General features: G+C 35.3%; 1 protein-coding gene across 1 annotated transcript in view; it reads left to right on the top strand.

Moving 5' to 3' along the window:
* The first annotated feature begins 1,140 nt into the window (after positions 1–1,140).
* The window catches only part of LOC113098281 (DNA-binding protein SATB2-like), a 31,078-nt gene continuing 16,892 nt past the window's right edge, over positions 1,141–15,326 (top strand). Inside the window, exons 1-2 of the mRNA XM_026263298.1 lie at positions 1,141–1,377; positions 4,895–5,077. Of these exons, the coding sequence (XP_026119083.1) occupies positions 1,206–1,377; positions 4,895–5,077 (355 nt within the window). The 5' untranslated portion in view covers positions 1,141–1,205. The remainder of the gene's footprint in view (positions 1,378–4,894; positions 5,078–15,326) is intronic.

The following is a 15,326-nucleotide window of genomic DNA, read 5'->3' as shown; positions in this document are numbered from 1 at the left end:
TAATTCTCTTTGGACTTTTTTATGTTCCATGATGATGTTTTTCTCATCAGGGCCAGAGAAAAGAATAATGTTTTCTGCATAACCACTTTGAGAAGAATAGCAGTGAGGGTGGACACTGAAATCTAATCTATAATCTATCTATCTATCTATCTATCTATCTATCTATCTATCTATCTATCTATCTATCTATCTATCTATCTATCTAATCTATCTATCTATCTATCTATCTATCTATCTATCTATCTATCTATCCATCCGTCCATCCATCCATCCATCAGAATCCCTCTGTATTTAGGAAGTAATATGCAAATAAAAGCACTCCAGTGGGGAGTTTGTTCCTAGTCTTTAACGTTTGGCATGGGCTTAATACAGCCTGGCACTGACTCTGATGGACATTACCAATATTAAAGGTTTGGCTGAAAAACAAAGACCCTCGAGAGTTGTCCCCATGGAGCGCTATGTGCATTCAGAAAATACTATATTTGCACGCATGCATACACAGATATCATTTGAACAACTTAAAGTAACTTAATAATTCATGAAAACATTTTGAGCATCTTTGCTTTCATATTTGCCTAGAGGTCTGTCGTTTTGGCTACACAAACACATTTAAATGCACATACACATTCATTTACATTCCCCAGATGCTGGAGCAGAACGAGACACTGGGCCTCTGCTTTTTTGTTTTGGTGATAGTGTTGATAAGATGCCAGCGTCCCTCTTAAACAGTTCTCTGTATTTCAGGACATAGAGTTTGATGTCATTGTGTTGTTCTCTATTAGCCCCTGTTGTTCAGTTTGTGAAAGAGTCAACAACAGAGAATACTTTGATTTGAGAGTCTCATGATCAGAAAACTTCTGAAGAAAAATGCTAATAGAATTGAATTAGTGATTTATAAGTTCTTAAATAAAATTTTATCTTAACTTAAATGTTATATCAATTGATTCGCTTTAGGGTTTCTTGGATTATCACACAATTCTTTCTGGGGTATGGGGGGGATTAATAATTATATTATATATTATGGTATAATTAAGATTCCCATGTTTTTTCCAACTCATTTTTTTTATTGAATATACAAAACAAGTTGTTCATATGAAAGTGTATGCATTGATATTGGCTGAGATTTCATTAGGTCTCTGTCGACCCCTCTCTTTGTTTCAGGTCCTTATCCTCTGGCTGGTGTTCCCCCTGTAGTGTGGAGGGGGATGGAGCGTGGCGGAGGAGAGAGCCCTCGTTTACGGGAGAGCCCCGAGCGACGTGGGAGCAGCAGTCCTGATATCGGCGGCCCCCCACCAAAGATGGGGCGTCTGGAGCTCAACGGCAGTCCCACAGGTCACCGCAGCCGCCACAATGGGGCCCCACAGAGACCTCTCAGTGGTAAGACACTCACAACTTTGACTGTAACTGCATTTATATCATATATATATTTTTTTTCTGCAATACCACACACTAGCACCGCAGCTTAATGTGCCTAGACCAAAAATTCTAACCTCTACACCAATGTTTCAACAAATATATTGTTTTTTAATTAGTGAGATAATTGTCAAAGCTTCAGAAAAAATAATAAAACATCAAAACTGTACATCTAGCTATGCATTTGTCCTGGTGCTTAATTTTATCTGACATTATTAAAAGAGCTGCCAATTGTGCAAGATTTAATACATTTAATCCCATACTTTACTATAGGGGTGGTGTGGCCACTATAAACTCAGTAAATTAAGTAGACCTGATTTATTCCCCTTAGCCTGTTATTGACTGCTACAGTAACGTGTGTCAGAAGGGGGGTCATATTGATTACAGTGACCCCAACGAATTGCCACATACAGTGGTGTAGTCGCAGCTGTGAGTACTGAATATCTTTTAAATGTGTTTTTACACTTGGGTAGTTGACACATAACATGGACATGAACTTTTTTTAATTCAGCATCAAGATTTTCACAAAATATGACATCAGATATTGCAATTTTTCTTCAAGACAAGTTTATTTATTTAGTGTTCAAGTAGAGATTTGCATTTATTAAGCATCATACTACTAAGAAAAACAATTCTGGGCAAAAATATCAACAGTTATCTCATATGTATTATCTCACTTGTATTTATCCTAAGAAACAAAGGTAATTTAATAGACCTTTTGTAAAATTTATTGTAATATGATAGTAGCACAACAGCTTTCAACATAGACTATATAAGGAAATGTTGCTTGAGCATCTAATAAGTATATTAAAATGAAGGGTCATGTGACACTGAAGACTGGAGTAATGGCTGTTGATTAAATTATATTTTAAAATACATTATTTCAAATTATTAATGATTTAACTGTGTTGTGATCAAATATATGCAGCTTTGGTGAGCATAAGAGAATAATTCTATAAAACCAACTCCAAAATTCTGAATGGTAGTGTGTGTGTGTGTGTGTGTGTGTGTGTGTTGTATTACAGTTTTAGATGTATAGCATACCATACAGCAGGATACTGCTTTTACTGTTTCAAATATGTCAACGTAACACATATTTTTCTAACGAAACATACAGTCTTTGTGCAGTAACACATAGCCTCAGCAAAAGTGTTATATATCTCACATTGGGCCAAAAATTCACCAAGGTCAAGCTGTAATTCACCTTGACAGTGAACGATGTGTGTAGCCAATCATAAAGCCATATATCAGATATAGATTAGATTTTTTAGAGGCCAGAACGTTAACAACACATAGTTTGTATTTGTTCATGATTGTGTGTATGGGTGAGTATCTGGATGTAAACCTCTGAGGCAGATTTGATTTGACAAAATATCTAAGTGAACAAACATTTCTTTCAAATGTTCTGGAATAGGTAGAAGAGGAAAGTTGCGGGGCTTTCTCTTCCTGTGCACTGGCAGATAGGTCAAATGGTTCATTTTAATCAGAGGTTGTCTTGAAACAGTCTTCTCCAAACCACAATGGAACACTGGAGAGTGGGCCACACACGAAACAGACATTGAAGCAGAATCACTCAGACACATGCCTGAAGTGCTAAAAATCTTTTTTTTTCCAGCTAAAATATCTGAAACAAGATGGATTTACTTGAAAAAAAGGCTTTAAAACTGGTGTTCAGGAAATATTTATATAAAAGTTTATATTTTTTACCCCTTCAACAAATTATTTTAAAACAGTTTGCCAATGGAATACAGAATAAATGTTATCTTTATACTTTATTTTTTATACTATTAATATTTGTATCTAATGCATTAAATTTATCTTTTTTTAAAGCTGTTTAGCTTTCTTTATGAGAATCAAGAAAAAATTAAATTAAATTATATAAATATATAAATTTGTTGTTGTTGTTGTTGCTTGCAGTATGTTCTTAACTGCTCTATTTCATAATATTTCAATATTATTTAAATATTACCGTTGCTTTAGTCAATTGCAGTGTCACACCTTTATATAAAGTATGAGAGTTAAAGTTTATAACTCAAAATAAAATGTTCAGGCATTAATGTGCATTAAAATATATAATCAAAGAGACCCAAAGACTTACTCAGAGTGAGTGTTGCACAGAAATGAAACACTCACACACACACAAACACACATGAATGAGTCAGACACAGGCTTCACACACATGCTGTTATCTTATGATGAAACCGTGCTCATACAGGGTACAGGGATGAGCCCATGGGACTTAGAAAGAAAGAGAGAAAGAGAGAGGGGGACTGCTGGGAGCTGCTGTGTGTTGACAGTTATATTTCCCTGTTGGGGGAAATTCACTTACTTGAATTGGCATCGGCCCCTGGCCTGTAATTCACTCCATAAGAGCATTCTGAACTGGAAGCCAGGGTGATTAATGGAAAGGAAATAGAAATATAGGAATTGACTGATTAAACCAAGGGGCTTGGGGAACGGTGCATGAATGTATATGTATTTGTATGGAAGTGTGTGTGTGTGTGTGCATAAATTAGGAGAGAGTTTTGAACTGCTCTGCTCTTATTAGTACATCTGGGATTTTGCATAATGCTTTCAACCTATCATTTCTAAGGGGTATTAATTAATAGTCAGAAAGCTTTTGAGCATTTCATAGAAATATAAAAAAAAAAAAGAAGCAATGCATAGGTTAGGCCTAGATTTACAAGAGAAAACTTGGGTGGGATGTGTGTTTTTCAGACATCATTAGATACTGCATACTTTTTCTCAACAAGCTGTGAATGACTATGCATCTCGACATCCCATTAAAAGACGGGACTCTGTACCAACCGAATCACTTGCCAACATAGTTTACAGGTTAATCATAAATGTTTTTAACTAAAATGTTAACAAAGCCAACACTACTAAAATAATGTGTTAAGTTACAGCGCAATGAGCCGTAACCTCAAACACTGAAGGGAGAAAGCTTTGCATATCCGTTGGAGGCTCATGCAACTAATTTTATTAAGTGACCCAGCCGTTAGCACGCAGTCCATTGACTTGAGGACATATCAGCTCAGCTGCACTGACAAAGTGAAGGGAGGCACCATAAAAAAAATGATAACTTTAATCAAGTATAATGCTGCTGGTTTGATGGCTGGTTGGATACACAATCTGAACGGCTTGTTCGTGTTGACTATTTGCATTGGGCTGGGAAACCTAAGACAAGCGATTGACCCTGGTCACCTTATTCAAATGCAAGTAATGAACATATTAATCATTAATGATTTCTAATGAAAACACTTCTCTTGTGAAAAGCATGTGGCAACTATTCAAAATAATGCCATGCTTTAGTTGCGAATGAGATTCAGACAGGAATTTTTTTTAAACAGTATGGAAATGAGTCACATTTGTAGAATATCAGCTCAGTCACTGGACTTTATTTTTTAGCCAATAATAATTAAGTAATTTGACCATTGTTTCTCTAATTATTTCTATACCGTGTTTCTCTCCTGTATTGCAGGTCTGATGATTCCAGTCTTCTGTGTGGTGGAGCAGGTGGATGGAGGGATGATATCAGATGGAGAGAGCCGGGAGGAACATGCCGAGTTCGTGCTGGTCAGGAAAGACATCCTCTTCACTCAGCTGGTTGAGACTGCACTTCTCGCCCTTGGATACTCCCACAGTTCTGCAGCCCAGGCACATGGTGAGTTCAACATTGGCCCAGACTCAGTGTATGTTCAAAACAGTTGATGACTTCAGTTATATTCAGTTAAAGTTAATAAAATAAAATAAAAATAATGATTAGAACTTGACCTTCCATTTCCGGTGACAAATAAGAACAATATCAGGTATTTTAACTTTTTATCTTGATTTACTAACAAACTGCCAAATGTTTTGATGCCAAAAAATGTCTAATAAAAATCTGAGAATTGTGCTAAATTGTATTGAATGTGCACTTAGTAGCATAATTTAAATCTTAAATGTAAAAAAAAAAAAAAAACTGCAATATGATCTTAAGGAAAAAAAGACCTCTTGAGTGTATATTTAAGGAGAGTACAGTTTCATGACTTTTTCCGAACACACTTAAGTATACTTTTAAAAGAGTAAACTGTGTAATGATGTCAAATTAAAACATTTACTTTAAAGTACATTTACAAGTGAAGTTAATTTTACATTCATGTTTTAATAATCTTTTAATAACATAATAAAGCAAAGTACCTGAGTATAATATAATAATTATTTATTTATTTTACCTGTAGTGTTTTATTTGATGTTTTAAATGTGCTAAATTGAATTCAGTAGAATTTATACTGAGGTATATTTTTTTTATCATAAATTTTTGTCAGTACATTTGGCACTGCAATTTAACCATATTTCAAAAACAATAAAAGTAATTATGAAATTACATATAAAATGTTCTTCAGTTTAATTTGCAAAATATCAATTTAAATAACAATGAAATGCAATTAAGTATTTGAAAACATTACATTTATCTCCCACTTAAAGCTGCAGTCCATAACTTTTTTTATTTAAAAATTATCAAAATCAATGTTTGAGCAAGTACATAACCAGCCAGTGTTCAAAACTATCACCTTACTTTAGCCCGATTCACAATGATTAGCTTACAATAATGTTTTATAATTTAAATGGTACTGGTAGGTTTTGCGGGAAATACTAGCATGGTGCTGCGTCATTACGTCACGTTCGTAAACATAAAGAAGTTTCCCGGATACTCGACTATCACATGTGATGATCCTGCAGGTGGCAGATTGTTTAATTATAGCCTATTCCCACAGAAGCTGGAATAATTAAATTGATCATTCTGATAGCAGATTGTGATCCAGAAAGGATTATGTGTTTATGAAACACATGTGAATTAAATTAAATTGTATTCCAGTTTATCTGATTACAAATGATTACACAAGATCTGTATTTTAAAACTGTATTTTAACAACCAGTTCGAAGGGAGTATAATTAACTTTTTGGGTTAAAATAATTTCTTAATATGAAATTTGAATGGTATGACAATTAGAGATCAGACCATACAGAAATTGAAATATACTCCCTTAAACACATTATATTCACATAGTCATGCAATGCTGATGTTGTTAACATTAATAATTTGAGAATAAATTATAACAACAATAATAATTTGCACGTGATGTGATATGAGTTAACCAATCTTTACGTTAAATCACAATTTGGTAGCGCAATTTATTGCACTGCTTTTTGCAATGCTTTTTTCCTCAGTTGGTCAGAACAAATGTGGCAGACTTGTTTGTTACTTACTTGGTCAGATGACAATATCTGGTGAAATTTTTTATTTTGGTCATATATTCCAAGACGTAGGCTAGAATCTGTTATTGCGAAGGACAGTAACTACCCACATTGGTGCGGTGACTGACTGCCACACACACATACTCCTCAAAACATTAGATTCATTCACGCTGAAGCCGTGCCGAAGCACAACCCACGCAAGGTAGATTATTCTGCAAATAGGTGCAATTGCAGGTTTTCAAACAGAGATGGCGACAAAGAGGCAAAACTTACAGACTGCAGCTTTAATTAAATTAAAATATTTCAAGTATACTAAAATGTGTATCTTTTCACAAATTTCATTCATATAGCTCATAATAATGTATTCTACTTGAAATCCCAATGTTTAGAAATTAAAGTGAATCGAGATTTGTAAACCCTGAAAAACTTTTGTTCATTGCTAGTTTGTGATACCTAATTCATTAATTAATGTTATTATGGAATGAAACTTATGAAAATGCTAAAGAATCTTATTTATTTCTGATATAATTGGATGCCATGCAATTAATCTTTGTAATCATTACATAAAACATACTCTTTCGGTTATATTTCAGGCACTATGATAAGCAGTGTACAGTATATATTGCACAATATGCAGTAAGAAGTATGCTAGTTCTCAATTCCTTTACAGTTCAAAGCGATTAGAGTGGCATGGAGTGCAGAGAGGAGGTCCGACTGTTGAGATGTTGACAGGAGGATATACTGTTTTGGGCTAATGTGTCTGAGAACACTGAGGAGGAAGAGCATTTGTTCAACATAACTGAATCACAGACAGTCTGAAAATCTCATTAAACAAGAACAAAGGAAATGGCGAGGCAAAGAATGCGGTGTTTTCACGTCACCAAAAGATGCGTGTGAACTGTATTTATGCATATGTGGTAACTTTGTGGCAATGCATGTTTGTGTCAGCTCGAGGTCTTTGTGCTTGAATAGTACGCGTTCATTTTCTGTGTGTGTTTGTGTGTGTATATGGAGAATGTTTATGAGTGTGCGGGCCAAAGAAGCAATATAATGCTTTAATTTATTGTTGTACACATGATCGTCATCTCCCAGAAGATTGAGAGTTTACTTGTATTCTGTGAAGTATGAAGAAAATGTAAAACAGTCATTACTTTATGTTGATCTGCGGCAACAAAAGACATCACGATTTACTTCATAGGTTGAGCATTTTGCCATTTTTATGTATTGTTTGTATTCACAGTTCATGGTCTGTACGTCTGACTAGAATAGAGTTTGTTGCGTGATTTGATAGTGCTGCAGTTTATTGAAAGTATTGTCAGAAAACAGAGAGCGAAAATTGAAGGCCACATTTCAACCTTTAATTAAATGATCATTTAAGTCAGGCTGATGAAATGTCTGCTACGTTTTTGTAGTGATTGTAGTTTTTAAAATGAAATGCTGCGTGGTTGTGTTTGTGTGTGACTGAAGCTTGTTATTCATCAAAAATAATGTTAAATAAGCAAGCTTTTCTCTTTTTTTGACAACTAAATATATGTAGTAACAAAAACAGAAAAAAACATGAGTCACGCGTAGGTCAACAGTGTGTCTTTAAATTCACTCGAAGCGCCCTTTAGAGATTCCTTTGAAGAGCCAAAAACAGATCAATATGTTACCCACACAGCGACTCGAGCCATTTGCGTAACCTCCAAAAATACCGTTCTGTGCTATAAAATTCAACAAGTATGCAAATTGATAGAAGCGGCATTATGATTGGAAAGGCAAAATAGTCCTGTCTGGCCCACACAATGGCGCCACATCTGTGAGGAAGTCCCAGACGCTACTCCCCTGAACACAGAATCACAAGCGGTCACCTCTGTATGGTCGTAAAACAATATCAAAAGGACACAGAGGAGGACAGGACCAGCAGTGGAAAACAAACCGTTTAGGCTCAATATAATCCACACACCCTCACAGTGATCAGTTCAGATGAGGCCAGATAAAATAAAAGGAGAGGGATACGGCTGGACGCATAGTAACAAGATTCTCTCATTATGGAGAACTGCACTGGCTTCAGTTTATTCCTAAAATGAGTAGAGAATGAACGATAGAATGAGAGAGGGAGAACGAGAACTCTCCTCTCAAATGAATACTTTTTGTTTTTAAAGCAAGCGTTTATGTTAAATGAATAATTTCTGGCTTAAATTATACATTTTTTCCTCTGCGGTTCACAACCAAAATTACACAGAGTCCCATCTATTTTCTCCCTGTTTGAATTGTGTCCTGCATAGCTCTCTCGTAGTGGTATATTTAAGATGCTCTCCCAGCACCGCTGCCTTTCTTTAATTAGCCTGACCAGTAATTAACTGGGAGATATTGTTTATTTCAATTATAAGGGTCTGAGTACTTTTATAGAATCGTATGGACAGACCTGTACTTTAAGGCTTCAGACAATTAACAGTGGTGATGGATTACAGCACAAATGCATTGTTGTGCTGCCACGTTTGACATTAAGCCACGGCAGGTCGAACTGGGCCAGTTTGATGAAAATACGCTCTGTTGCCTGATAGAGGCCGAACAGTCCCTTCACATAATATTGAGCAATGACAGCTAACTAATTCCAAACTGTAGTGTGAACATTGGAGTAGCAACATGTGCAGATGATGTATTGATTATCTGCTTCATACTTAAAGGGATAAATCACCAAAAAATGAAGATTCTGACATCATTTACCTCATGTGTTTCCAAACGTATGCTTTTATTCTGTGAAAAATTGACAGTATTAACACTGCTCTTTTACATATAATGAAACCGTTATTTACGATTACTGTCATGCTTCAGAAACAACCAAATTAATAAATAAAAGCACCACAAACTAATGTAAACTAGCTGCAAAATGTGAAAACATAACTTTCATGACAGAATTTTCTATTTTTTTTCAGTCTACGTCTTACTGTTTTGGTATCAAATGAAATTTAAAACTACTTCTGTCCTCAACGAATCTTTTAGATTTATGACCAAAGCAAGTAAGCTTTCCATCTGCCGTCTGACACACCTGGCAGCCAATCGGAAGCAAGTCAGTTTTTTCAATTTTATTGCCAGGGGTCTTCAATGCTCTGTCTTGTCTGGTCATTTATGACAGCCAGGTCTTTCCCATGCAAACTTTTATATTACGGTTAAACTTCAAAATAAAATGAATCTGTCCAATCCATAAATCTGTAATCTGGAGCATAGTATAGGCCTATGTATTATTTCAATATAAGAGCTTGGTATGAGTATTATTTCATAAGTCTATGGCATGTTGATATTATTTCTAATGGTTTTAATTCCAAATTTAGAAATTATGACTTCAACCGCCTTACTTTTAATAAAAGTTACCAAAAAAATAAAAAAATATAAACGGCTAAGACCAGGGGTCTCATTTATAAAACTCTCTGTAGATTTCATCCTAAAAGTGTACGTATGCACAAAAGCTAGATTTTGCGTATGCACAAAAATGTTTAGGTTTCTAAAAACATACATACACCAGAACCTGCGTAAAAATCCCTTTATAAATATAAATGCCATTTGTGCCAAACAAAATTTTTATTGTTAAAAATCATCCAGTATCTTTGTTATGTTTTAGCATAAATATATACGAATAAAAATATATAAAAACAACTGTTTAAAATTGTTCTCAGATAAGTATTTTAGAATAGATTTGATCTCATTCTTTTCCACGGGCCAAATAGTATTACAATTGTCTTAAACAATTCAAATCAAATTTAAATTTATGCAGTTTTGCTGGTAAGGTTAACATCTTTTAGCTATTTTTAGACTATATTTATTGCAGTGTAAATATAATTGTCTGACTTGGCGCGTCACTGACAAAATAGCCATTTTTTAAAAGAAAACATGCAAATTATAATTTTCTTCAAGTTGCATTCTTTAAATTCAGTGGTATTTTTCATCATGTTTTCAACACCTCTGTAAAGCTGCGGTTGTAGAGTAAGCTATTATCATTGGTCCTATACTGGACAATGGACCGTTCGACCTCTGAATCCAGCAGTGTCCACCATAATATCAAAGTAAGTGCCCATCATTAATCATTGTTCTTGCTAAAATATTTATCATAATATCTGTAGTTTAGTTTAAAGATTAATTATTGTGCACCTATAGCACTCCTCGCTGTCATTAAAACATAGCATGCCACAGGAAAATTATGTAGCCTATTGTTAATAAAATTGTGAAATTATGTTTTTTTGTAAAATTATGTCATTTCAATCTCCATTAATCTGAGTGGAGTATTTAATGAAAATGTATATATCAACATGAAAACAGAGTCTAAAATCATTGTTTACTTCATTATTTTCTTACTCCAGGAAAAAGAGTTAATATGCATGGTCTAGAATGTCCGTACGCCGCATTCATATTAACGGCAAGTTTATTTTTTTATAAATCACGATATGTGCATGGAAAATTGCCTGTGCATGTTTCTATGCCCATTTTGTGCGTATGCAACGTTTATAAATGAGACCCCTGGACTGTTCGATTTATGTTAATATATTGTTTCTCTAGCTGGTGGATCATCATCGCACAAAGCCTTTATGGTGACACAGGTTGATCTGATTAGAGAACTCTTTGGGTTAAATATCCCTTTAAAGGATTAGTTCACCCGAGAATGAAAATTTGTCCATCTTCTACTCACCCTCGAAGCATCCTAGGTATATGTGACTTTCTTCTTTAAGAATAATCCAATCTGAGTTATGTAAAACATCGTCTTTGATTTTCCAAGTCTTTCAGAGGGGGTAAGTGGGTGTTTGTTGTCAACAGTTCAGAAGACGTGAAATAAAGTGCGCCCATCTGTAATAAAACGTCCCTCACACGGCTCCGGGGCATGAATAATTGGCCCCCTGTAGTGTATCCATGTGTTTTTTTTTAAAGATAAATATCCAGATTTCAAACGTAATAAACAATTTATTTCTCACTTCTGCCGACTGTTGGGAACCAGAAGACGTACAGGTGGATGTCATAGTACGTCAGCGCTGTGTTGTTAGTGACGAGCGCGGAGAGAGAACAAAATAAAACGGTGGTTACGTATTAAAAGGATGAGGATTTGTAAAGAAAACTTTGGAGGATTTCAAAACAAGCCAAGAGGAGACTGGTTTTCCTTTGCTCCTACATTTCCCAGAGGCGCATGCGATGTATACGTCCTCCATCTTCCGCCTGCACGTCTTCCGCGTCCCACAGTCAGCAGATGTTATAACGTTTGAAATCTGGATATTTATCTCACAAAAACGCATGGATTCGCTATAGCGAATATAAAGGGGAATCTATATACAGGGGGCCTTTATTCACCCCCCGGAGCTGTGTGAGGGACGTTTTATTACAGATGCATGCACTTTATTTCACATCTTCAGAACTGTTGACAACAAACATCCGCTTATCCCCATTGAAAGGATTGGAAGAGCAAGGACAATATTTAATATAACTCTGATTGGATTATTCAAGAAGAAAGTCACATACACCTAAGATGCTTTGAGGGTGAGTAGAACATGGACTAATTTTTATTTGTAATTAATTTAAAACTAACCCTTTAACAAGCCTTTACATTATGGCCCCCCAAAAGATCATTTATGAATTTATAGTATTTCCACCAAAATACTTATATCATAAAAGATATAGAGTTAAATGCTTATATTATGATATTATAGTAAAACCATACAGTGCATTCTGGAAAGATTGATAGTATTTCTTAGGCCTGCCTTTCCTATTTGATTTATTAAATCTATATAGATACATTATTAATGATTTTTTTGTAACAGTCTGTGGTCTTCATGACTCATATAGTGGGGCGTCCATTTAGAACAGCAAACAGTCCAGTGCATCTATCCAAACTAGCTCTGCAGAGTAGTGTATGTGTACTGGGGAACATTTTCAGACTGTGTGTGAGGGTGTGTTTGTGTGTGCGAGTGTGTATGTATGGATACACATAAGCTTTAGCCAAGCCACCAGCCGACCACATTAAAGCCCAGCACTGGGAGGAGGAATTTTAATGTGGCAATGGGAACAATGGTTTGTACTGGTGGGAGGAAAATGACAAGGAACAGATTCTTTCCAAGTTAAAAATGATTCATTAATGACACTACCACAAGGCTCTGTAATGCTAGCTCATACTGTAAATAGGAATACATTTAACCACTTTTTATTAGAACAGAGCTCTCTTTTTTTTAGATTGGTTGCAGTGAGCTCTCTAACACTTAACATGTGAATTAGGTAACCTCGCTGACATTCAACACTTACAGCAATTGAACGAATCACTGCTTAACTTAAAGTGCATTAATATCATCTCAGTTCAGTCTTAATTGTTGCTACTGCTCAAAGTGGGAATACTCAAGAAGTGTGTACATGCATACAGCATTGCATGAGATAAAACAGCAATGTCCCTCAAAAATCAAAGCAAAACCAGTAATATAAACAAAGACTTGAAAAAGTAGGAAAGATCTTAAGGGGTGGGGGGAGGAGGGGGGCTTGCTTGGCACAATCACACAAATTGTCTTCATCTGTCTGACTTGCGTCTCCCCTTTAACTCAATGTCTGGAGAATACATCTCCACAAATACCTTTAGAACAAAGACAAGAGGCATGTGTATCAGAGGATAGAAGTTCACTGTAGTTTCAAGGGTCACCAGCAGGGTCGGCTTCTCTTGTAGTGGTTGTCTGGGACTCCAGCGTACTGGGGGGTGCACAAAATAATTTATAATAAATACATTTTAAGTAAGCACAAGTGACAATCCTAGACCTTTTCCCATATAATCATTACATTTTCCTGATATCATAAATAAAAGTAGCAAAGACTTGACAATTTGCTTACATTTGACAGAAAAAGCAAATGAAAGAAAAAAAAATAATGCACGTTTAGAGCTTAAAGCACTGTCAAAACAGCATCTGTTAAAGCATAACTTTTGTCACGCTTTCTCAAGAATAATATGGGGAAGAAATCCAGGCGCTGCTGATGAGAAGTACAATACAAGAAGTAGGAAAATCTAGATAAATTTAGTTTCTATATAGTAATTAAATATAGTTTTTTTCTATAGTTATTATTTATAAATTTATTTTATATTTATATATTGAGGTGTTTTTATACATTTATAGGACCTATTTAATAAAATTTTGGGCCATATATCAGTTTTTTTTCTTGCATTGTTTTCTTTTTCTTTATCCATTTTTTACATCGTTCTTCCTCAGTTAATTACCCTTATTTTTGTACCATATTTCTTGAACTAATTTTGCAACACTATTCTTTATTTGCATTTGTAATTTATTTACACTAAATCTGTTTGACAGAAGCATGCAATGAAAAAGTATGATGTACTTAAAAGAAACAACGTTGCCGTGGCTCTTTCTATTATTCTACATTAAGACTATTTTATAAAACAATGAAGCCATGTTGATGATCTAAGGGTCTGCAAAAACACACTGGCCTTGTTTAGATTCTGACACTGATAAGCTCCCACAATCATCCAATAGTGGAAGAAAAGAGTGGAATAGGTCACACAGAATGTCTTGTTATCTTCTCTAGTCAAAACACAAACACTGAACTGAGGGAAACAATGGAGCCCTTGCTAATTTGCGAAAGCAAATTCTGTCCAAAACTAACTCTTTCAATCGGGCTTTAGTGGCAGCAGTGGCATGGCAGTACAGTGTCTGGATGGAGGTAAGTGATCCATCGGCATGTCTGTGTGTGATTGAGCAACTGGAGCTCTTCAGATGACACAAACAGCCTAAAGCACAAAAAAAGACAAAAGAGAAAAAAAAGGAATGAGAGAGGGAAGTTGGGCAGCGTCTGGGTCTCATTTAGTGGATAGTAATGTGATTAGCAATGTTTACTTTTCACAGCTTCAGTCAGTCCCTCCTTAGACCATGGGAAATACTTTTTGTGTGAGAGTTTGTGTTTTGTATCTCTTCATGGCACACACTTCGTTTTTGGTCAAGTTCGCTTCCTGTTGTCGGATGTGTTGAATATATACATTTGCGCAAGGGATGTACATTAACTGCACATGCACACGAGCAGTGCGTGTCGAAAAGTGTTTACGGACGTGTGCAGTGTTTGGAAAACGGTTAATAATGCAAAGAGCAAAGGGTCCGGTTTACATGTACAGCGCATCTTGACAATGATTGCGACATCTGGAAATAAATAGAGCGAAGGGCATAATAGATTCAGCTAATTCATTTTTAATAGCACAGTGTGGTTCTTGGAAAAAATTATGGCACCCTCAGTAGATACCACTGCTGCTTAGCTTTTATCCTGATCTGTAAGCTTATTCAGGTTCAGCATATTTAAAGGAAATACCACCACACAACTTTAAAGAGATAGTTCCCCCTAAAATGAAAAGTGTATTTTGTCAAATTAAATTAAGTGTCCTGTTAGATCAAAACAGTTTTTTTTTTTTGCAGCATATATAAGAATAGAATTTACTGCTAACCAATTTATAGGTTTTTACTGTAACTTTTTTACATTCTTTTAACATTAAAGTTTCTACTGCTTTTATGTTCTGCAGAAGAAGAGTCAGTGTGGGATGGCCTTAGTTACCTGGAGTATTTACAAAACAATCAGATGGCTTCGTTCAGAAATATGGCTTTGTCTCATAGTGACACCCCGATTACAGATTACTCCTCAGCCATAAATGCTTGTCTCTTCCTTTGCACAACAAGAGGCAT

Source organism: Carassius auratus, unplaced genomic scaffold (assembly GCF_003368295.1).
Source record: "Carassius auratus strain Wakin unplaced genomic scaffold, ASM336829v1 scaf_tig00216490, whole genome shotgun sequence".
Lineage (NCBI taxonomy): Eukaryota > Metazoa > Chordata > Actinopteri > Cypriniformes > Cyprinidae > Carassius > Carassius auratus.
Note: the sequence above shows the minus strand (reverse complement) of the source record. Positions and strands in the feature narration are given on the sequence as shown.